The 23,885-nt window shown below is 44.8% G+C and overlaps 1 protein-coding gene and 1 long non-coding RNA gene across 4 annotated transcripts in view; one reads left to right on the top strand and one right to left on the bottom strand.

The window, feature by feature from the left end:
- Positions 1-23,885, bottom strand: part of COL26A1 (collagen type XXVI alpha 1 chain) — a 230,196-nt gene that overhangs the window by 29,320 nt on the left and 176,991 nt on the right. For all 3 annotated transcript variants that reach the window (XM_008166173.4, XM_008166174.4, XM_024103472.3), the window contains exons 5-7: positions 17,484-17,637; positions 10,412-10,528; positions 7,576-7,728 (exon numbers count right to left, since the gene is read on the bottom strand). In XM_008166173.4, the coding sequence (XP_008164395.1) occupies positions 7,576-7,728; positions 10,412-10,528; positions 17,484-17,637 (424 nt within the window). The remainder of the gene's footprint in view (positions 1-7,575; positions 7,729-10,411; positions 10,529-17,483; positions 17,638-23,885) is intronic.
- LOC122174447 (uncharacterized) lies at positions 7,657-20,905 on the top strand. Its single transcript, XR_006176250.2, has 2 exons — positions 7,657-7,797; positions 20,074-20,905. It is a non-coding gene; the product is annotated as an uncharacterized LOC122174447 (long non-coding RNA).

Below are 23,885 nucleotides of genomic sequence, written 5' to 3'. Positions count from 1 at the left end.
CATTGAAAAATAAAAAGCTGTGATTTTCTACCAGAGGCTCCAAAGCAATCATCTCATTCTTCAGGCTCTATACATTAGGCCATCATGTGCACAGACTGGCTCCGGATCAAGTGCGTTTGCATTTAGTCTCTCAGTCCCAGACACGCCTCTTGTTCATCCCTCCACACTGTTTCTTCCAATTGCCCCAAAGAATTTTCCCCTCGTTCCAAATCAGTGTTCTTGCTTAATTACTGAATCCTGCTGCCAGTCACCAAAGCAGACTGGATAGCGCCCCCTTCAGGGAGCTGAGTGGCAAAAGGCTGCTACTGCCTTGTATAGCAATAGTGGTTTTTTTCAAAGCCTAGATATGTCACCTCTAAGACATTTGGTTTCCAATGATCCAAGAAGTCATGTATGAACTCGGAGTCTCCATGTGGCTGCCCAATGCGCTGGTGTCAATGCTACTGCATGATTATAGCAGCCCAAAGCATTGCCACCAAACCGATGTGGTAGCCAATATGCAGCCACCAGGTTAAGTGCCTGGGTCCAGCATCTCAGCCCAACACACTAGCTATGGACCCATATGCTATTATACAAATATTTTGCAGTCTATTAGGGTAGCACCTTTCATTTGACGATACAAAAGCGCTGTAGACAATATGTAATTTTACAGATGGAGAGACTAAGACACAGAAGTTAAGTAACTTGCCCAATGTCACATAGGTAGGAATAGAATCCAGGTATCCTGACTTAAGTGAAGATTCACAGTCCACTGCTCTAGCCACTTGAACCTAACCAATTCCATAGCCTCAGGAATTTATTCCTCTGCTGGCTTTGTTGCTGTTGGCCTTAACTGTAATCAACATTTCTCTAGTCTTCTGACCTTCCTTTGGATTCATAAGCAGAGGCAGTGAAGGACCAGGTGAGAAGAGACTCACAGGCATCTTCAAAACTTGAAAAGAAAAATGTAACAAAACCCTTCAATTAAACACTACAATAATACAAGCCATGCTACTTCAGCAGTTCCTTTCAGGGGAAATGGGATGGAAGTGCTAACTATGGCTTGAAGAAACAATTTATATATAAAATATAATCTATCACTTAAAAATAACCGCATCTTTGCTGCAGACTCCCCAACCCTGGGGCTCTACCAGGGTCTGGTCAATGGATACTGCATAGCACAGTTACCCATGACAGAAGGCCTTCTGAAAAGCCAGATTTTCCCCAGCTACTGCCCCCCACAATCTAGAAACTTCCATTTCCTCATGCCTGTGATCTCAAACCTCCACACGTCCATTCCCCTCAGACTTTTAGCTCACTGGGCTACCATTAGATGGGATTCTTTCCAGGCATAGAGGGGCAAATTCTACAGTGGTACATAGAGGGGTTGCTCTATATTTACATCAAAGATCAATGGTGGTGTTGCGTACTCTGCACTGGCATAAAGGAGAGCAGAATTTGGCCCAAAAAATGAGTCTAGTATAGACATTTTGGAGGATTTTCACCTTTGGTGAAGCAATGGATGTTGGTCACGGATAGGGGTACAATAGCAATAGTGATGCTAGATCAGTGATCTGATCCAGCATGACATATGCTATGGAAAACAGCCATAACTCCAGATGCCCTCAGGGACAGGGCATCTCTGCACTGGAGTCCAGGAAGGGAACCACCATGCCTTGAACACTGAACCTAGGTCTCTTCTGGGGCAGAGTCAAACACACAAGGGCTGAACTCAAACAGGTAATTCCTTGACCATCGTTTTTGACCGTAGCCATCTTTCCTTCTTTGCGGCCCAGAAACTAAACGTCTGAGAATGCTTTCATGTTCAAAGGGAAAGGTACCCAAGTGAAGTGTGTAATCCAATTAATCTGAGTTTTATTTGACCATGTCAAAATCCATCAGGGTTTGTGAGTGAGACGGAATCGGAAAATGAGCATCGAACAGCAGAGAATGCATTAACAATTTCAGGGAATTTTTTTTTTTTTTTTAAAAGAACAAGCAGTCAACAAAATTAAACATCCTTAGGGGAGGTGGGATGGGGTAGTGGGATTGCAAACTAATAGGATTTAATTATTGCTGAGGGGAGTGAATGTGTGTTGCAGAAAATTCCAGGCAAAGAGGATATTAGGATGATGACAAACAGAGTTACTCCTCACAAATCCACCCAGCTTGACATTAGATCAATTCGACTCAAAGTTATTTATGAAAGGTGCTTCTCTAATTGTGACACACGGGGAGGGGGGAACTCTGCTGGGGAGCCCTTGAGCTCAATAGCTCAGCATTTGGGCCGTGCAGCATGCTGGGGTGAAACTCTATTATCGCTCCTTCCTTGGTGGCGCAGCCAGGGAAAACTCACCGAAGCACTGGCTGGCTCAAGAGGACCAGCACAATGTTTCCTAAATTCCTTCTATGGGGAGAATCCTGCCCCTCTCCTCCCTTGTCATATAGGGCTCCAATTACAACACACCTAGTGCACATCCACCATACATGGGGGTGGGATTTGGGGAGTCCACATCCCCCCTGCAGTCCCTCTGTATCCCCACAAAGCAGCAGGTCAATCTGGTCTTTCCCTCTCCATACACATTGGGGTCAAAGGAGACCCTGGGACTTGTGCAGCTCAGGGCTACAGTAGCAACCACAGAGTAGCTTCAGGGTCATTCAACAGCAAAGAGATGGAGGATCCCTCCCCCCCCCCCCCCCCCCCAGCGTGGCTCTCACTGAGTTGCCTGCAGCAAGTCCAGCCACCCTGGCTTGTCGATGTAACAGGCCAAATTCTGCCCTTGGAGGCAGGGGAGTATCTTTCCCATTTAAACCACCCTGATGTACAAGTTGCTCCAGACCTTTCCAAACTCCCAGCTGGCCCAAAAGTGCTCTAACAAGCCAACTGTTCGATATGTGCAGGGCTAGGGATTTGAGCACGTAGGAAGGGAGAAACTTAAAAAGTGGCTGAAATCTATCCTGAGAGGCAGTGAAGCTTGTTCACCTGTGTAGCAGCCACAGGCATCCCAGGTACCTGGATGTGCACAATTTTCACAGCCACTGGAACAGTTTTCTAAATGCCAGCCTCAATCTCTCTCCTCGCTTTCCCCGCCCCATCCCATCTCTTTCTCTCATTCCTCCTGCTCCGTTCCCTCCCACTCTTCTGTCTTTTCAGAAAGGCCAGTGGATCAAGCACTGAATGGGCAGCCAGGAGATCTGCGTTCTGTTCCCTACCCTGCCACTGAACTGCTGGTTGACCTCTGGCATGTCCCTTCCTTGCTCTGTACCAGGATGGGTTTCTATCTTAAAGCAGCTCACAACAGATATAACACAGTGTAACACCCTCTGATCAGAGCAAGGTATTATTTCCCCCTCCCTTTCCCCAGAAAAGACTCCTTTCATTTCATAGCCCTTTTGATGAGGGCTCTAAGATAATGTACCCAAAGCCTGCCCCTCCCATCTCTAAGTGCCAGAGCACACAAGTTGCCCATTCACCTACAGACACAGTGGCAATACCAGGTCTTGTTTAGAATCTGGCCCCTCTCAAACGATTCCGTGTTAAGGATAAATTCTCCCCATTAAAGGCTTGATTTGTTGAGACAGGATGGAAATGAAGTAATCCTGTCTTAATTTCTGCCCGCTACCTGATCTGGAGAGACACAACTGGGACCAATTTCTCTACCGCAGTGCAGCGAAACTGAGAAAATGCTTGTCTCCCCCCTTTTTGGCTTTTGCCTGCTGATAAATGGGGCCAACAGGAACTTGTTGGGGTTAATAAAACACGGACATTAACCATGATCAGGCAGAACCCGAACACTGGTTGTTAATAATCGGATACAGCTTTCTCCCACAATGTGGGTACACATGCTCATTAGCTGGGGTATGCTTCCCTCTGCTGTCAGCAGATGGGATCTTATGGTTATGGTTTTCAGATGTGCTCCGTTTAAAAAAAATCCTGTCTGGCATTTACTGAGCCAGCTTCTACTGCCTGTTGAGAATTAGCTTTCCACCAATCCGCGGCAGCACAAATCCGCTAACAAGAATGAAAGGGCAAATCATATAGAATGAATACAGTAAGATCATCCTGCCATGTTAGTGATCTATCCTATTAGTGAGCCTTGTATTAATCACAAGAAGAAAAAATAAGTAGGGATTGTTTAGAGTTTAACACTTAGCTACAACAATGATGGCGGCTCTATGAAAATCTATATTAGACAGATAGGGTCTCTAAAATGCTTAGCATCACTCTCTGCACCTAGATGAGATTCTAAACCTATTAACATCAGTAGAGCCAGGATTTCAACAGTGGGTAGAGATCTTGCAAGGCCATACACTGGATTGAATTTCACTGCTACTGAACATTTGTGGAAACTAGACCAACATGTATACTGAATGTGCATCTATAGGAATCGGCCGAATGCCATGATTCTTGCCAATTTCCAGTCTCAAAGATTTCATCCGACTGAAAAAGTTGAGGATGCAAAATTTCTCATACAATGTAGTCACCTACATAAAGGGGCAGTGAGTAACCGTTTTCCTTTTGAGGATTATGGGGATGGAGAGAGGGAATTCTGATATTGTGAGACCAAGACAAGAAGTCAAGATAAAGCAGTAAATGGTCTTCAAAACTTACTGTGTTTGCACTAGGTGAAACATTCTATGCTATGTATTCTGTATAAATTCGCATACCATGACTACGTTGGGGTTCCCACGAGCACTCTTCTGCTCAGGTCCCCACAAATTGAGTTTAGGCCTACAGACTATTGTCTTCAATCAATTGGAAGTAACACATTCATAGATTCAAAGCCAGAAGGGGCCACAGTGACCATCTAGTCTGACCTCCTGTATAACAGAAGCCAGGGAAAATTCATGGTTGAACTAGAACAGATTTTTTTTTTTTTTAGAAAAACATCCAATCTTGATTTTAAAATTGCCATTGTTCTGTCTGATCAAAGTACTCATATTAGTAGGAAATGCCAGGGATTTTATAACTTTTTTAAAAAAATAAAAGGGTAGAGTCTGTAATTCAAGGGGAGATTGCTCAATGGGCCAATCATCCAGGCTAGTTTCTGTGCCAATTTGAAATCAGTGGCAATACTCCCATTGGCATCACTGAGTACAGGATTACGCCTCAACTTTGAAACATTCCTGGACGGAATGACTGGGTAAAATCATTCTTCCAAGGCAGAGAAATGGGGTCCCATGCAGTATGTCTCTTTCATGAGACTAGTGTCCTGGCTGCTTTTCAGGGCTACCCAGGAGAACATGGCACTTTTCACAAGTACATAGGTTTGTCAAAGTTCATTTTTTCCCTGCCACTCTTTCATGCTGGCTGATTGCTGCCCTCCAAGAACAGGCGGTGTTTCAGTGGTTCTGTATCTATCATTTTCAAAGTGCTTTGGGATCCATTGAGATGAAAGACTATGGAAATACACAATGTTACGATTGCATCAACACACAGTAATTGGTATGATCCTCTAAGAAGCCAGCAAAATCTCCTAGTGATAGTAAATACAGTGGTTCACTCTACATTTTGCTAAAAGCCTGGGTACTGAGCCACAATGAATTTAATCCTGCCCATAATACTCTAAATAATTTAAGACAGAGCGATGCTGCTAAAATCTTTAACTAATTAAAAATACATCCACTCTCCTTCAGGAAAAGGAGGGTGAAGTGGGAGGTAGGTGGAGGGGAAGGAAATCCATAGATCATTATCAGACACAAAGACACTTACTAATCCTGTGGCTGTAATTACAATATTTTGTCTCTGAAGCCGGAGGTGAGGAGAACAGCTGGCACTGTTTAGGGGTAGGGTGAGTATTGCATTAGTTTTCTAGCACTTTACTAGCCAAAGGGAAGATATTGCTGAGTTTCAAAGTATCACTACTGGACCCGAGTAGTAGAACTCCCTGCCAGAAGTGACCAGAACAAGGCCAAACCTGACAGTGCACAGACTGGTGTGTAAAATGTACCTTTACTAGAATGCCTTTCCATGCTCTTAAAAATATAACTAAACAAACAAGTACAATATTTTAAAAAGCCAGCCAGTGCACCAAAATCCATGCCCCTCTGCCTACAGGAAGGGAAGGAGCAAAACACTTTCTTATCTTGGGCTGTCAGGTTTTTTAATTCTGTGCACTACATAGATGCTAGGGTTTATAGATTCACCGTTTATAAAGCCGGAAGGGACCACTGGGATCATCTACTCTGACCTGTGTAATACAAGCCATAAGACTTCCCCGAATTAATTCCTGTTTGAACTAGAGTATAGTAAAACATCCATAGTATTAGGTGCTATGTTCAAGCAACTGCTAGACAGACAGACAGATGGGGGGAGGGTGGGGCAGCAGGAAACTAGATCTGTATTTATTGTGTGCCTATGTTTTAAGCCTAGTTGCATTAGTTCTGATTTGTACCCCATGTCCTGACTCTTGCTTTCAGTTATCCCAGGTGTCCCACTGAAATCCCAAAGCTGATTTCAGAACAGAATTTGGCTCAGAGCATTATGGTTCAAACAGGGAGATTTTCCCTTTCCCTGATTGAGAAGATTGGAGAAAAGAAGGGTCAGTTTTGACACCACAATACCACCACCCCCGTCTTATCATCAGTAGATGTTCTGATGGGGCTAATCTGGGGCACAGAGAGATGAAATGACTAGCACAAGGCTCACCCAATAGGCCCGTGGCTGACCTGGAACAGAACCCAGGTCTCCTGAGGCCTAGTCCAGTGCTCTAGCCACTAGGCCACACGGCCTCCCCCCTTCCCCTGACGTAGAAGACAATCCCAATGCAAGACTAGCGAAGCAGAGGCAGCAGAGGGAGCCATTTGCAGGCTAAATAAAGAGTCTACAAACATGGCAGGAGCACTGACAGGCAACACAATGAAAGAGACAAGCAGATGATACTGTCAGGTTCTGAAGGGTACAAGGAAGCCACTCAAGAAGTATGCTCCTTTGTTATTCCAACTTGTACTAAACCGCTGAGGTTCTCCTTGCAACTTTCCACCCTTACAACTAGAATATTCTAGGGCTGCCACTTTTGAGAGGTAGTTTGGTGGGTCAAACACGAGTGTCCTGAAATTGTGACAGTTGCTCTGTGATGTCACACTCTCAGCTCATTGTAGTGCCCCATCATCGTGTTATCACCTAACATCACACGGGTTGCATCATCACGATGCAGCCTCAGTTTGATTTGGAACCCGATGAACATCCAGCAAACTAGGCTTGCGTGCGGTAGTCGCCTCTTTAAAATTGGGACAATCCCAGACAAACTAGGACATGTGGCAGCCGTAAACCCTCCCCCATAACCCCAGTCCCATAAACTACCCAGCTATGCTTCTTCATCCAGACTCAAGTAACAACCTGAATGAAGAGTTCAGGTTCATCAGCAGGGAGAGATGGGACAATTTGACTTCTGTCCTCCCCCAAAACTTGTTCCTCTGCCTAAATACCTAGCAGGATCAGTAAGAGATGCAGGTCATCTGTCTCCTCCAGTGAAAGTTGGGACATGGTAGCACCGGGCAGGGAGGGGAAGAAAACATCTAATTTCCTCGGCACAGGCTACCAGCCTGTCACTCACAGATGCACCCGGAAAGATGTGGACACTGAAAGAAACCTACTTTCTTTTTCAGCTGTGGGCTGCAGCGAGTAGAGAACCCCTTGTTGGACAGTGAGTGGAAGGCCTGGGGTGGCAGGTGGCCCCGGAGGTCCCGGAGGTCCTGGGATCCCAGTTTCTCCTGGAAGTCCTCTTGGTCCTGGAGGTCCCAGAAGCCCTGCAAAGAAATAGAAGAGGAGATTTCTGACAAGTTGGAGACACATTAGCAGATGTACTGGGGCAAAGAGTAAGTACAAAGCCTACCAAGCTGCTGGAAAGAATTTAATCTAAGTCTAGAAATGCTGTTGCCCAATAACAGGAGTTGTCAGAAGGGCTGAGAGGAGCATCTCTTCACCCTTGGATCCAGTTGCAGGGCTCGGGCTGTGCTGGTGAAGTCTGTGGCCAGTCACAACCCTTACACTGGCAAAAACCCCAGTAAAAGGAAAAGTCTCTGCTCTTGGAGGATGGAATGTTCTGGGCTTCTGCTGCTGGTGAGGGATGAAGTGTACCATTTAAAATGATTCTAGAAACTGCGGCTATTCAGTGTGGAATGGAGCAGTGGAAGCTACACAGAAAAAGGGTTAATATTAATATTAATAGTAATACTTTGCAGCTTCCATTTTCAGAGCACTACACAAGCCTTCAGGAAACTTCCATGACACCCGTGAGAGGCAGCTAAGTCCGCATCATTATCTCCCTCTCCCTGCTTTTATAGATGGGGAAACTGAGGCATGGAAGGATTAAATGATTTTCCCAAAGCCACAAAGCAAGCCAAGGGCAGACCTGGCATCATAGTTTAGCACTGCCTGGCTCCCAGCCTTTTGCTGAGCCCATCACACATTGATTCCTGCCATGTCAGAGGTGAAAACAGGCAGTTATTAACAGAGCTGGTCCAAAAAAAAATGTGTATGGAAATTTTTCATTTTTTAACAGAAATCTGAATACTAAAAAATTTTGGTTTTCAGTGAAAATATTCCAATTTTGGGGTGTTTGGTGAAAATCAAACACTTGTAGCAAAAAAAAACCAATTTTCCACTGAAAAACCCTCGTTTACTAGTTTTAAATGAGTGATTCTTTTCAATAAACTCCACAGGAGACTGCGGAGGATGCGCAGGACAGAACAGCTTCTCTGGGGAAGAGTTTGAAGATTTCTACTTGAAAAAAATATTCATTATCGACCGAACTTGTAGGAAATGGGGTAGGGGGGAGAGAGAGAGAATGATAAGCAGTAGTTTTGGTTCAGAACCACATCTGGTAAGTGAAATAAAAGCCCTTTCACTTGGCTTGAAATGTCATCAGGTACCTGACAATGACAGCAACACAGTCCCACCCTGTCCCGATTAGCAAAATGCAGAGGATTTTTAACTTTTGTCAGAGGTGTGGTGTGGGCATTCGTCACCCCTGAAAGTCAGCTCACTCTTATTTAGGTTTCAGAGTAAGAGCCGTGTTAGTCTGTATCCGCAAAAAGAAGAACAGGAGTACTTGTGGCACCTTAGAGACTAACAAATTTATTAGAGCATAAGCTTTCGTGGACTACAGCCCACTTCTTCGGATGCATATAGAATGGAACATATATTGAGGAGATATATATACACACATGCTCTCTGTATGTGTGTATATATATCTCCTCAATATATGTTCCATTCTATATGCATCCGAAGAAGTGGGCTGTAGTCCACGAAAGCTTATGCTCTAATAAATTTGTTAGTCTCTAAGGTGCCACAAGTACTCCTGTTCTTCTTTTCACTCTTATTTAGTGGTCCTAAATATGGATAATTTGGGGCTGAACCTATTTTGCTTCAGTTTCCCCGTCTGCAAAACAAAGATCATAAGGACTGACCGGCTCAAGGGCATTGTGAGGTTTAACAACTTAAAGATGAAACTCACCCCTGTGCAGAGGGTCCGCACGTGGGCTGGAGTTCTACATAGGCCTCACGCTGCAATTCTGTGGGGAGGGGAAGAAATCACCCTAATGTTCAAAGGGCTTTGAGTTCCTCCGATGGAAGGCAGCGAAGAAATGCAAAGTATTATTCTGAGCGACCCTCTCAAGCAGGTCGGGAACCCAATCGTGCAATGGGCAGATTAATGCTGCTCTCTTTGGGGCTGGAGGGATCTCTCGTTTCTGAGGAACCAGAGTCAGACATCCTGGACCAGACCTCAGCCATTTTCAGGACCGCAGCAAATGCCAAGACGTCTCTGGGGCCACTCTCACATTTAAGGCACACTCCAGGTTTCAAATGTTTCCCTGGCTTGGAGATTTATGAAGCACTGCTAATCAGTACGTATGAAACACAAACGCCGCTTGTCTGGCACTTGGCGTAGCATTGTCTCCATCACAAGATTTAGTAACAGTTAAGTCTCCTAGCTCAAGGATAAGTTACACTCAGAAGAGACGGCCCTATCTATAACACTTTCTTTTAATGTAGACACCGTTATTGTTTCAATGTTAACCATCTGATTGCTTGATGTACCTGATGAGAGAAGCAAAATTCCTCCCCATGAACTAGGCATGCTCCCCTAGATCAGGACGCAGCAATGAATGGGCTAAACAGGAAAAAAGTTCTTCTCTGCTCACTAGCTGGACAATGACTGGTTTTACATCTCCTATTGGATGCTGCTGGCATCCCAGAATAATCACTCTTCAGCTACATGGAGGGGCTAAGGGGGTGTCTACGTTAATTTAAAACTTTCGGCCCAGTCCTGGGAGGGGCTGAGTGTCTTCAGCACTCACTGATCCGTGGGAGTTGATTCAATGGGACCTAAAGATGCTCAGCACGTCATGTGATCAGGCCCTTTCTGTGCAGAGGAGTTTGTCCAGAGTAAGAGGAACTTCCTAGCACGAGTTCCTCTCAGAGACTCACCTGGTGGCCCTGCTGGCCCTCTCTCGCCAGTTTGTCCCCTGTCTCCTTTTGGTCCCGGTGGTCCTGGAAGTCCAACTGGTCCAATTGGGCCTGGGGACCCAATCTGCCCTGGTAGCCCTGCAAACATTCAAATAGGAAACTCGTTGGAGCTTAGAACACTGGAGTTGTTATACGTGCTTACATATCAGAAAGGAACCCAAAGAGATTTTGAAAGGTACAGCTGACTCAGGGGGAGTTCCTGCTCTGTTTGGCTGGAGCAGAGGAGAGTGGTGTTGACCCCGTGAGTGCCAGCCTACCAGAACACGGGGCAGGAAAGCTCCGCTCACCGATCACATGCTGCAGACAGCAGCATCTGTGCTAGTCAGCAGATCATGCCCATTGGAGCGTTGATTCACAGGGCAGCATGCTAGCCAGTGCCTCCATCCTTGTGTTAATCTAAAATTGGCGTGGCCACCTTCCCAAACCAGTACACCGACATGGCACAAGGCAGGGGTTTACAGAAGTCCCCCACTCCCTCTTTTGCCTGCTTAACCCAGACCCAGCCTTTAGTCCCATACAAGCGTAATATGACATGATCCAGTTGGTACCTATGTGAAAGCAGGTACTACACTGACTTCCACTACCACAAAGAGATTGTCTATTACACATCAAAGGAGTGGTATGTCTCCTCCATGCACTTAGTACTTCATTACATCTAATATATGTCCCAGTTAATACAAACATTGCCCACGTCAAGAAACACGCGTGATTGAACCAAACCCAGTGTGGCAGCTAGATGTTACCCGTTTGTACCATTGAGGAGCATGCTGAACAAAAATACATGGAGATACTTGTAACACAGTGACCCCAGTTAAGTGAGTTACAGAGCAATTCCTCGGAAACCCTGGGTAAGCAGACAGAAGGCACAGAGAGCAGGGTGTACATTGTACGCAAGCAGGAAGGCAGCTCTTCCTGCAGGCTCTAAGTTGAGGAAAGGTTGAATGGTTTAAACATCTCTGCTGTTTCCTTTGGGCTGACAAAATAATAATAATGTTTATCACTTATATAGCCTCGTGCTTTAAACACTATGACCGTTCTTGCACACTAATGTAATAGGTGCTTTGGCTCTGTGTGTGTGTATGTGTGTTTGTGTAAAAAGCACTGACCAAACACTGCTTAATCCTGAAAGGTAGGTAAATGGTTTTGGCCCCAAAGAAAAGTGACTTGCCTAAGGGCACTGAGCAAGTCAGTGTCAGAGACAGGGTTAGAAAAACTCAGGAATTCCTGGCTCCTAGATCTGTGCTACCAGCGGCTTTAGAATACTCAGAAAGAGAGAGAGATGCAAGCCACAACTTTGGGGAAGTTTAGTTCTGAATGTTCAGATTTGGGGTATTGGTTCAGGCCCAACTTTACTCGTAAATGTAGCGAATGGAAAACTTAACTCTCAAAACACAGAGGGCAGGTTTCATTTTCATACGCTTTTAAACTGTCAGATAGGGAAATGCCACCCTTTCTCTCCTCTCCACCACAGCTAGATATCAGGAGAGGCACCAGCCCCTCGGACATCGCTCCCAGCTGCCTCTGGAGGGGTGGGTTACATTGGCTGGCCAGGTAGCAGCTTCACAGCCTGTGCGCAAGGGATTGAAGATCTTGCAATAAATGCTGAACCCATGAGATCTGCAGCTCCAAGAGCTTCAGATAAGCACTGGAGACCAAATCCTTAGGGTATGTCTAGACTATAGCATCATAGCTAAGTTGCTGTAGCTATACTGACACAACCGCATAGTGTAGATGCAGCCTACGCTGACAAAAGGGGTTTTTCTGTCGGTGAAGATACACCACTTCCCCCAGTGATGTCAAGGGAAGCATTTTTCAGTTGAATAGCTGCATCTACGTTGGTGGTTGGGTCGGTTTGGGATGTGTTTTTTTCACACCTCTGACCGACGTAGCTATGTTGACCTAATGTTTAAGCGTAGACCAAGCCTGAGTTACCTTTTTGGCAGATGTGGATCCGATTCCCATTCTGGGTATGCAGAGCATACTTGGGGTACAGAGCTCGCGCCCCAAATGCTCCTCCAAACTATCTGCATATCTTGGAGAGGTTCACCACAAGAGAACAGGCTTTCAAAAAGATCCCTAGTCCTTCCTTCTTTTATCTGGTTTGTAAATATTGACACACGTATTTTTCTCAAAATGTTTTGGAACTTCCACTGCTTATCCCAGCTGGGTCTGGAAACGAAAACAACTGGATCGGATTTGAATGGTTTTTTAAAAATTAGACTATTTTATGCCATCAAACAGAGTTCTGATTTGATTTGAGTGCAGGGCAAAGAGTCATGGAAGGTTTTTCATTTTTCCCCCAACAAGAGTGTTCATCCACAGAACACAAAGGCTTTTCAACGTCTAACAGGGCCAGCCTTGTGGATCTGATACAGGAGTCATCTAACATGACAAGATGATAGATTTGGCAAGCTCAGGAAGGTGTGCCTTGGTCCCTTTAAGGAAAGAAGGCCATCCAAGCAGGGCATTGTAAACAGCCACTAGACCAAGTACCAAAGCTAAAACACACACACACACACACACACACACTTACACTTCAGAATTGTCGTCACTGAGAATTCCTTCCTGCACAGAGGGAGGAATAAAAAAAAATTTGACTGTTTTCAGGCACAACGCACTGAGCTTGGGTCAAAATATGCCCTTGATCATATAAAATGGCCTCAATCATCAAGTTCAACCATTATAATTCAACCCTGTTAACTTCTACAGACTAAGAGCCATCATTTGCTGCCAACAGCCTCAATCGTGCTGTTACAGAAGAGATTTAAAGGAGATGGCACTTATTCCCCTGCAGGTAGAAAGTGCTAATGGAAGGACCAGGAGCTGCAACACTGAGTAATGTGTCAGACAAATGCTGAGACTGGTGACAAATGGTGTTACCGGCTCAAAAGAGACAAATGCAAAAAAAACAGGATACAAGAAAAGAGAAAACAAAACCGGTGGGTCAGGTCTGTAGCTAGTATAAGTCAGCGTGGCTCCAGTGAAATCTTTCGGTGTTGATTTACACCAGCTGAGAATCTGGCTCAATGTATATATCCTTGAAAATGATGAGCGCCGGAGAGGAAGAGGAACATTGTAGCAGATTGGCTAGAGCACCAGACTAGGACTTAGAAGATCTGGGTTCTACTCATGGTTCTGCCATGTGACCTTGGCCAACTCTCTGTGCCTCTTTCCTTTCCCATCCTTTGTCTGGCTTGTCTATTTTGATTGGAAACTTTTTGGGACAGGGACTGTCTCTCACGAGGTGTTTGTTTGTACAGTGCCTAGAACAACGATGCCCTGATCTCAGTCAGCGTTTCTAGGCACCTAGCTATTTGTAATACAGGTAAATAATCATCATCAGATGTGGGTTTCTTTTTTCACTCAGTAACACATTTGCTAGCCCCTTTTGCCTCCAACTATCCATCTGGAGCAGCAATTTTATCCTTCCTTGTGCAGCTGGTATTCTAAATTCCCCAACATCTGAGGACAGAGGAAAGTCTGCCCTGGGGCGTTAATACCATGCCAACAAGGGAGAGGTAAAACCCAAAGAAGAAACCCAACTTCTCTGCACCTACAGGGCACCACATCCCCACACATCCCTCTCCGGTACTTCCCCCACCCCAAATTACAGGAGGACTCTTTCATCTGAAGCTCAGGATCTGGGCTGTACTGCATTCCTGGAGGCACCATAGATACAGAAACAAACAACATTTTGTGCTTTGAAAGAGGAAAAATAGATACGCCAATCATTTTCTCTTTGGCACTGGCTGCTCAGATGCCTTCGACTCTAATTAAAAGAGCAGAAGGGTGGAGAGGAAATGTAGATGAAAAATACGTCTCCCATTACCCATTAGCTAAAATCTGAGTCTTTTTTTTAATCCTCAGTTAAATACAGGCCTGTTGATTAACGAGCTGATCAGAAAGGCCAGTGATGCAGCTGTCTCAACAGTTCTAATTGCTTTTAAAGGACTGTCTATTCTAACTCCTGTCAGTCAGGGAAGAAAGATCAACCCTAGTAAACAGTAGCAAGTTTTTCTGGATCTTAGCCTGGAAAGGTCTCAGCCAGTCAACACTACAAGGGCATTCTGAACCATTCCCACCATTCAAAGCATCAAACCCAAACCCACTTCTAATGGGAACCACCCTTGGAACAACAATGGCAGTGGCCTAGGCAGGAGGTAACTTCCCAACACTGTGAGAGAACAGGGGAAAATATCATGCCCTTGGACTCCTGAAGTGCAGTAAGGAAATTTAAGTCAGATGGGTGGAGTCTTCAATCTTGTTCCTGGGCAGACACGGATGAGATGAAGTGCAGGTGCAGAGAGACCCCAAGAGCAAAAATAAATGACATGGGGAAGAAGGAATGAGCATCTAATGGACGCTTGGGGAAACGCTGCTTTAATTCAGTTATTGGCAACCGTAGTTGTTGTGCTAAAAATACTTTGCAGCACATATCGTTAGAAAGCCTCCCTTCCCTGTTGTGGCATCCAGTCCAATTATAAACAAGGATTACATCTGGTCTGCGTTGGCTGCATCCGTGCACCGAGCCGGCTGCAGCCGTGAAGGGCTGCCATAATAAACTGCTCCGGCAAAAAAGGAAAACAAAAACCAACTCTAGGCCCGGTGGAAGATACAGAAGAACGCTGGGAGCCGGGAAAGCAATTGTCAGACAGGGCCTTGGAAGCAGAAAGTGAGGATCTTGACGTGAGCGTGCCAAGGTCAAAGAAACACACGCTAGGAGATCTGTCTAGCCAAGACGGCTAAGCTGAAGATTTGTTGTAACTTTTTTTTTTTTTTTGCACACCACAGGAGGGATCATAAAAACAGCCCAAATCGGTTTATGCTCAATTTAAAAAAAAATTGATTGTCTAGTGCCACTAATTTATCATTAACAGAACATCTTTCCTGTTAATACATCAATAGCCTTCCAGCCCAGGGCTCGCTGCCAGAGAGGTGCTACATTCTGAATACAATAGATGAGCATTAATTGTCCTTTCTAGAGTACCCCCAGGGTGTCTCGATTTTTCAGGAATGTTTCATAGTGAAAATCCCCATCCATTGGGTGTAAACATTTTCCTTACAAGACACAGGAATACCTACTGCTCCTAATGGGAGCTTAGCGTCAATGGAACCAGGAGTCAGCTCTTAGTGATTTCTTGGGCCAACACAAACCAACAAACAGACCAGTAAAGCTGGCAAAATGGGGCTGGAATGTTCCCCCCCCCCCCCCCCCCCGAGGTTGGCCGCTTTCTTCCAGGGGTGCAGTTGCTCTACCCTGCGGAGGCTGAGGAGCATGAAAAGAAGCAAAAAAAAGAAGCACTTTATATAATAGCATCCTCACCGATGCAAGAACAGCAATAATGGGCTTTGAGGAAATCATATCCAGCTCCCCTTGACTGGAAGGATGGCTTGGGGGGAGGATTAAAGAGGAGAAATAGGAGGTGATCCTGCAACGTTCCAGAAAACGGTACGGGATTTAGTGTCGTTTTTACGTTATGCAGTTCATCTGTAACTCACAGATCTCTTCTTTCAGAGAGAAGGAAAAACGCAGTCCACAGAGCTGTGCTGCACCAGCAAACCGCCTAAACTGTGCACGCGAATCCCACGTTCTACTAGAGTGACAGGTAGCTGCACCCAAGTATACCCTTTTGGGTGTGTGAACACGAGAGCTGTGTTCACAATTTAGCAGAGAGAGACCCTGAGCTCTGGGGAAAATAAGATTCACAAATGGTCCTTACAGCTATGACAGGTCAAATCAAACTCCCACATTTGAATAGCCTCCAGCTGTGGGGAGGTGTGGCTCCAAATCTCACCATCATTGGTTCTACTCAGGGCCGGCTCCAGGCACCAGCCGAGCAAGCTCGTGCTTGGGGCGGCAGATTGTACGAGGCGGCATTCCGCCCAATCCTAGGCGGCACGGCCACTTTTTGTTGTTGTTGTTGTTCCTCTCCGGCCACCCTGTAGGGGCCGGCGGCGCGGAGGAGGAGAGCGCCCTGCAGCAAGCCCAGCAGGGCAGCCCGCGTCCTTCCCTCCCAGCCGACCGGAGCGGCTTGGAGCCCTCCCAGCAGGCGGCGCGGCCGTTGGGGCCGCGTGGCAAACGCCCCGCTGAAGCCCTGGCCGCCCCCCTTCTCTCTCTCCCTCTCCCGCTCCCTCCCCCCGCTTGGGGTGGCAAAAAAGCCAGAGCCTGCATTGGTTCTACTCCATCCCTCCAAGTTAGGCTAAGGCTTCTGAAAACACATCTCTGTGGGGTTTGTTTTCTCTTTGTAATGTATATTTTCAACCAGGCTGAAGCTCCCACCGCTTTGCTGCAGGTGCAAAGATAACTGCAGAGGCAAATCTGAGGACCTGGGCCAATAACCCTCCAGTGTGCAACTGCCCGAAGGTAGCTGGAGGCACAAGTGCTGGGACTGGCACCTGCAGTTCCCTGTAGGCTCAAAAACATGGGCACAAATGTCATGGGTGCAATTTACATCTGCCCATCTGAAAACCTTCTCCTACAACTCCCACTGTCTGACCCAATAGCTAGAAAGAACAGGAAATATTTCACTGCGAGTCATGGATGTGCTCAAACCCAAGGCAGTTTCTAAGACCAAGTAAAAACAAATAAAAGCAAGTTGTTAGTCACACAGCGCACAGTCAACTTGTGGAACTCCTTGCCTGAGGAGGTTGTGAAGGCTAGGATTACAACAGGGTTTAAAAGAGAACTGGATAAATTCATGGAGGTTAAGTCCATTAATGGCTATTAGCCAGGATGGGTAAGGAATGGTGTCCCTAGCCTCTGTCTGTCAGAGGGTGGAGATGGACGGCAGGTGAGAGATCACTTGATCATTACCTGTTAGGTTCACTCCCTCTGGGGCACCTGGCATTGGCCACTGTCGGTAGATACTGGGCTAGATGGACCTTTGTTCTGACTCAGTACGGCCATTCTTATGTTCAAGTTGCACTGAAGCAGCTTATTCATTAGTTATCATGCATAACTCACATTTGGATTTGTACTGGGCATCTGACACTACAGAAGGCAGTCAGAGCGAATGCCTGGCTATATGCTTACCAGCTGGTCCCACCGGCTTCCTCAACACGGTCCCAGGATTTACCAGGGGAATAGCATCTGGGAGCAAGTCGTCGTACCACGTGGCTGTCGTCCTGGTGATTGGCAGGTCATTCTCTGAAGTGGGGGCACGCTCTGCAGACTCGAGCAGAAGAATCTAGACACAAGTCACAGGAAGAAAAACGTAATTGGGCAAGATGGCTCCATACTCCATAACGCTGGATTCCGAGAGGAACTCAGCCCCGGAAGCTCCCATTGAAGTCAATGAGAGATGCTGGGCAATCGAACCTCTCAGGGTCAAGTCTATAAGTGACTAGGTCCAATTAGTGCACTCCAGGGACTCTACTGTGTGCCCTGAACCCCAATAGGCTTCAGTGTATTGAGATGTTTGCAGGGAGGTGCTGAACATCATTAGTATTAGGGGATGGAGCCTTTCACCTCTCTAGGTCACTTGTATAAATGCAGCTCAGGTCAGTAACAACTTGTTGAAGGGAAGCTTGGCAGCCTGTATGAAATGAATTTCGGGGCCCGAGAACTGGTACCGGTGGCAATTTTCAAAATTCTGACATTTGAAGAGGGGAATTTGGACATTTTCCCTGATGTTCAGACACAGCTCAATTATGGAATTAAAAAAAAAAAAGTGGGGGGTGCAGGGGAGGTGGGGAGAACAAAGTATTTTTAAAACGGTGGCAATGTTTCCTCTTTTCTCCACACAGCTCTGCTCAATAGTAAGTCATCTTACTCAAAATGCCAGCTGTATCTGAGTTATGGGACACCACTTCCAAATAATTAACAATCGGATGTTTTCTGGGTTTGAACTGTTTGGGCTATTTAGAATGTAGGCTCCTTGGGAAAGGGGACCATATCTCCCTCTGTGCATTATACAGTGCCAAGTACACGGACATCACTGTAAATACAATATTACTATTATTCCTCTATGGCACTATAAACCGGGGCCAAGAGGAGGGCCACAGAGTCAGCAGGAATTCAGAGCACTTAGCATCTGGCAGAATCAGGACCTAATTTCCTGGGGGGGGAGGGGGAGGGAGGGGTGTCAATCCACCAGATTATATTTCCAGCAGAATTTTCTCTTGAAATACCATGTTGAGGCAATGGCTCAGTGCTGACCTGAGAAAAGTCCTGCAAAGCAACGCAAGTGCCCTTCCCTATAGCACCACATTTTCCCCTTGTAAATCTCCTAACCATATAGGGTATGTCAGCAAGCCTCCCAGACTTGGGCTTGCGCTAGTGCTCTGGAAATAGCTGTGTAGTCAGCGCTTTGAAAAGTTGCGGCTGAAACCACCCCCGCCAGTAGTTTAATGGCTCCAGTACCAGGGTGCTGGGGCTGTGGCAGCACCCCCGGCTTGAAGTGGTTTCCATCATATACAGGGTTTACAATTTGGTTCATTGGCTTTCAGCACCCTCACTAGGCAAATTGTTCCAATGTCCCTGTACAGAGTTCTGTGAGATGTGGTGCTTTAGGTTCATAGGGGTTAAGTGTCTCAATCTAAACCTGGCTAGTTTCCTACCCCACCGAGCTTTGTCTGGTTTTCCACCCAAACCAGCTCATTAGCTCAGGTTTTATTCTGTCCTGACTTCCCCTCATGTGATACCATTGGTTTTGTTATAAATGGTATCCTTTCTGCAAGTCTTTTTTGAACCAGCTTATAGAATTGAATAGAGAATTATATCCCTGCAATAGAAGTTATAAAGTTAACCATATGTGTAAGTGCTTTGCTGAACAGGGATAGACTTTATCTCACAGTTTGCCTGCGACCTGAGTTCAGGGTTCTGTTTCCCAAGAACAGCTAACGAGATTGCAAATAATTGAAGGGCAAAGCAAATAACCTTTTTCTTCAGAGCTGCCTTGGGTCAAAAGTTGCCATCAACTATTGTTCACAAAAGTAATTTATATTTTAAAACTGTACTGAAATCTCTGAAATTATTTGTGATCATACTAATTATGTTGTCCCCTCAGGGGAAAGTCCTCTGGAACTTAATAGGCATGAAACCAATAGGGTCCTATAGAAAATTCTGTAGATGCCCAGAGTGACAAGTCATTGATTTTCTTTAGGATTTTGAAACCCAGCTATGGAACTGAACAGAGAACTGTATCCTTGCTAGAGAATTCCACGGGTTGGTTTCAAACTTCTATAGCAAGGACACTATTCTCCATCAAATTCTGTACGACTGACAGCTCAGCCCTATAGCTGGATCAAAGATTACACGGAATAATTTGCTCAGAGAATGTGATACAATCTGTCCAAGTTATTCAATGAGTACTATTCAACCGGCTCAAGTCTTTGCTATCCAACCTCAGAACTGCTTGGGACTTCTAAGCTGTTGAGTCCTCTGCGCCCAAACCAGTTTTGGAAAATGTACTTAGAACTACAGTGCACATCTTAGTGACTGTTAAATATATGCAGTCAATGTGGAACAGTGTGTTCTGGATTATTGCGCTACGCACCTTTAAATCCTTTATAGCATTTATCAGCAAAGCACTCATTCAAAACAGGTTGTTTTAATGCAAAAGACTCCATTGCCACTGTTCTGTGTTGATTATGTGGTAACTCGTTTTTATTATCACCCACAGAAATGACTCGGAACTGTTCCATTCCAGACGTGAACTTCGGTGGAACTCCATCAGCTCCGCTAATAATGCAATGGTACAGGGCCCTAGATGCCTGCCTTTCGCTGTGTTTTGCATACCCTCCTAAAACTGTTCTCCTTGATTAAATGTGTTCCTTTAACATAGCACCTCTAACAAGCATCAGAGCAGTTAGTTCATGTAGAGATCGCATCATTTCCCCCCATGCTGAAATGCAGCATTATCCAACAGTTTTGTAAGGGAAGTACTAGGATAAATGCTGATTCAGGAAAGCACTTAAGCACGTACTTAAATCACAAGTCAATGGGACTTGTGTGTGTTTAAGTGTGGTTTTTTCCTAAACTGAGACCATAGTTCCTTCAAAACTGGAACAAGAAAATAATTGGATGGAAGAAAAAGTGCATCAGGCCCACTGAACTAAATTCACCCCAGAGCTAATGTAACTGCAGGCTTTGGAGTTAAATTAGGGGTCAGTGTGGCCTCGTTTCTTGATGGTGGTTTCCTGCCTCCCTCTTCATCAACCTAGTGTTCAGAAAGCAAGACACCAGGCCCTGTGAATAATGACCTTGAAGTCAAGGAGGGAGTTCGGCTAGTTCGCGCCAGCAGAGATTCAGTTCCTTTGCACTTAACCTAGCTCCCAGTTTAATTAGTCTCTGCTGTGCCCTTGTCAGACTAATGTGTTCCACAGAACGTTCGTCATTTCTGGCTTTGTCGCATTATTGGCTCCCGCCATGCATTGTACTACATAAATTACACACTTCATCCTTTTTGTAAGTTTAAAAAAAAAAAAAAAGCATCATTCTCCTTTATAATTACACCATGACTTTATTATGTAAAAATCAACGCCGCACGTAAAGGCTCAAAACTACTGCAGTCATCTCTTACTTAGCATGATGTAGTTCAGGGGTAACTTCATTGAAGTCAATGGGCCTGATTTTCCTCTTACACCAATGTAAATCAGGAGAAATTCCATTGGAATTTCACCCCAGGGATTAGAGTGAATATTTGCACACATGGGCTGGGATAGTCAAAGGATTTGGGTGCCTAACTCCTCTAACTGCCTTCGGAAATCCCTCCCATGGCACCTTTTACCTAAATCAAGCTGGAATTTGTCTGTGAAAATATTCCTCTACCTTAAAATTTTTGTGTGTGTATTTATCATTCCCATAGAACAGCCTTGCAAAAGCATCTACCATCCTAGGCACAGAATTTCCTTGGCAAAAATAAGTTGCATGTTGTTGTGGGTGAATAGAAATGTTCAACGTTACTTTAGAGAAATTTAAATATATATATATGGGGGGGAGGAGGGCAGGGCGATATTTTACAGTATAAGTCTGGTTACAGAAAGTGAAGCACAACATATGCCAGCCACGTGGGCCAGTCTGAGGGTCACAGGCTCAGGAAAAGGATTTCTCATCAAGCCTGATATCTATAAAAAGTGAGGGCTGGGAATTATTAGGCTGTAGGATGAGAGGTTTTTAATTGTCATTCTTAATTATAGTAGTATGTAAGAGTGAGAGGTAGGCCAGATCTGAACTTCCCCAAGTGTCCCGATCTGGAGGATAAATTCCACTCATTAGCAAGACCACAGAAGCCAGTTGTGACATTCACACATGGCTCTTGATCCAAAGTTTGGGTTGTTCAGAACTAGGTTTTGGTTCAGGCCCCCCAGTTAAAATTAATCATGAAATTGTCCTTTACCCTCCGGGTCATTTGTTTTACATTAATTGAGCTGCAGAAACCTCAGAAACTCCCGTTTTAAGATTTATACAAAGATGGTTTCAAACCTTATCCTGATTTTCATTCTGGTGAGTAGCAATCAGCAAGATATTAAATGAACTGCTGACTGGCAGGTTGCCTAAAACATTCTTAAAAGTCACAGCATTGTTAGAAAGAGAAATGTGGGATCTGGACCCAGACCCGAGCAACAGAAATCTAAGGGATTTACTTAACTACCTCTTTGTGGGGTGGCATACCAGGCACATGATGAAATGTTCACCACCAATGTGAGCGACATACAAGACCATAAAACATCACCACTTAATAACAGTAGCACTCACTCTACAGTACCTGTAAGCATCATTGCAGAGGAACAGGAATTTCCATTCTTGAGGACTTGTGAGCACTGTTATAGTACTATATGGGAATATTCAATCTCTAGTATTTATGACTACTGCTGTGTTACTGTTGGAGCTAGTTTCATTTTATATCCTTCAAGGGAAGAGGTGAACCCCATAAAACATAATTGTCATATGCATTTCTTAAATCTATCCCCCCTCGGAACAGGTCAAGAGCACTTTAACATCTGTATTGTAATTGTCATTGTTTTTTTGTTACTATGGTTCCACATAATTGTACCTAGTAATTAAAAAAAAGATAGGGTTATAAAAGTGGAGTGTGATATTATATTCTAAATAAATAGGGTGGATTTCATGTAGCAGAAAAAAAAACAGTGCATTGGTCTAAAGTCTATACATGTTTAAAAAATTTCCTTTAACCTTTCGCAGACTTCTGGGCAGGGTATCGCCTTACGAGGACTGTTTTCATGCAGAAAATATGCAGATCATTTATCAATCACACAATGAATCAGTCAGACACAGGATTTGTAATGTATCTCTTTGCATTTAAATCACCGCGAAACGCCACAGACTTCTTAAAAGTAGCGTCAGGAGATAAGAATGGGTTATATCGACTCGGATCAAATATTGCATTTGAACAATTACCAAAAAATGAGATTAATATCACACTATCTGTAACCCTTGGATAGAGTTTGTGAAAAGATATGGGTGTATAACAGAATAAAACAAATGGGATCCTTTTATGCGATAATACAGATGTAAGTTGTCTGCATGCCTTACAAGAAGAGAATACTCAAAGGAGGCAATAAGACTGCATAGAGCTGGATTCTGCTCTCTCTCACTCCAGTTTTACACCTTTAGACTTAAGAGATTTAATCAAGATTTACACTGGTGCAGTTGACGGCAGCATTCCAGCTCAATGTTTTTCTAACTAGTGGAAAGCCTGTACTATGTGTTAGGGGTAAAAGAAACCCCACTCCCAAAAAGCTGGTCTGGCACAATTGGAATCTGCTCTCATAAAGTATGAGTACCTCTGCTGAGGTCAAATGGTCCCACAATGGTGTAAAACCAGATTAAAAATGAGTTAAGCCAGGCCTACTGCATCTGTTAGTTTTACAATTTTCTCCCCTCTCTGCTTCCTTTCACCACCCATTCTGCAATTGTACACCTTGCCCCCTTTTTGATTCTCCTTCACCCTGCTTTTTTCTCCTCTTCCCTGGATCCTTCTTTAATCTGCACTAAACAGATCAGGAACACGATACCTGAGCGTGAGTCAAACTTTCAAACCTACAACACATAAAAAAAGGAATATCACCTACCTCTGATATAGTTTTTTCCATCAGTAGAACACAAAGTGCTTTACAAAGGAAGGTAAGTATCATTATCCCCATTTTACAGGCCCAAGGTCATCCAACAGGCCAATGGCAGAGACAAGAAATAGAACCCAGGTGTGCTGAGTTCCAATCCAGTGTTCTAATACTCTTGGCCATACAGCCTTCCATTTGAGTGGGCTAAGAGTTAGCAAAGTGAGGTGGTCACCCATCTCTAGACCACACACAACATAAATCAGAGCTGAAGTGGGAGAGTTAGGAAAGCAACCTAACCTGATATGTTACACAACTCTTCCTCTGCATGGTCACAATGCTAAACATGACAATTCTGGACTAATGCCACTGAGAGCATAAGGCATTTTGAGAAAACGAGCGACATCTATTTCAT

This window comes from Chrysemys picta, chromosome 19 (assembly GCF_011386835.1).
Source record: "Chrysemys picta bellii isolate R12L10 chromosome 19, ASM1138683v2, whole genome shotgun sequence".
NCBI classification, from domain to species: domain Eukaryota; kingdom Metazoa; phylum Chordata; order Testudines; family Emydidae; genus Chrysemys; species Chrysemys picta.
This window is presented reverse-complemented; position numbering and strand designations above follow the sequence as displayed.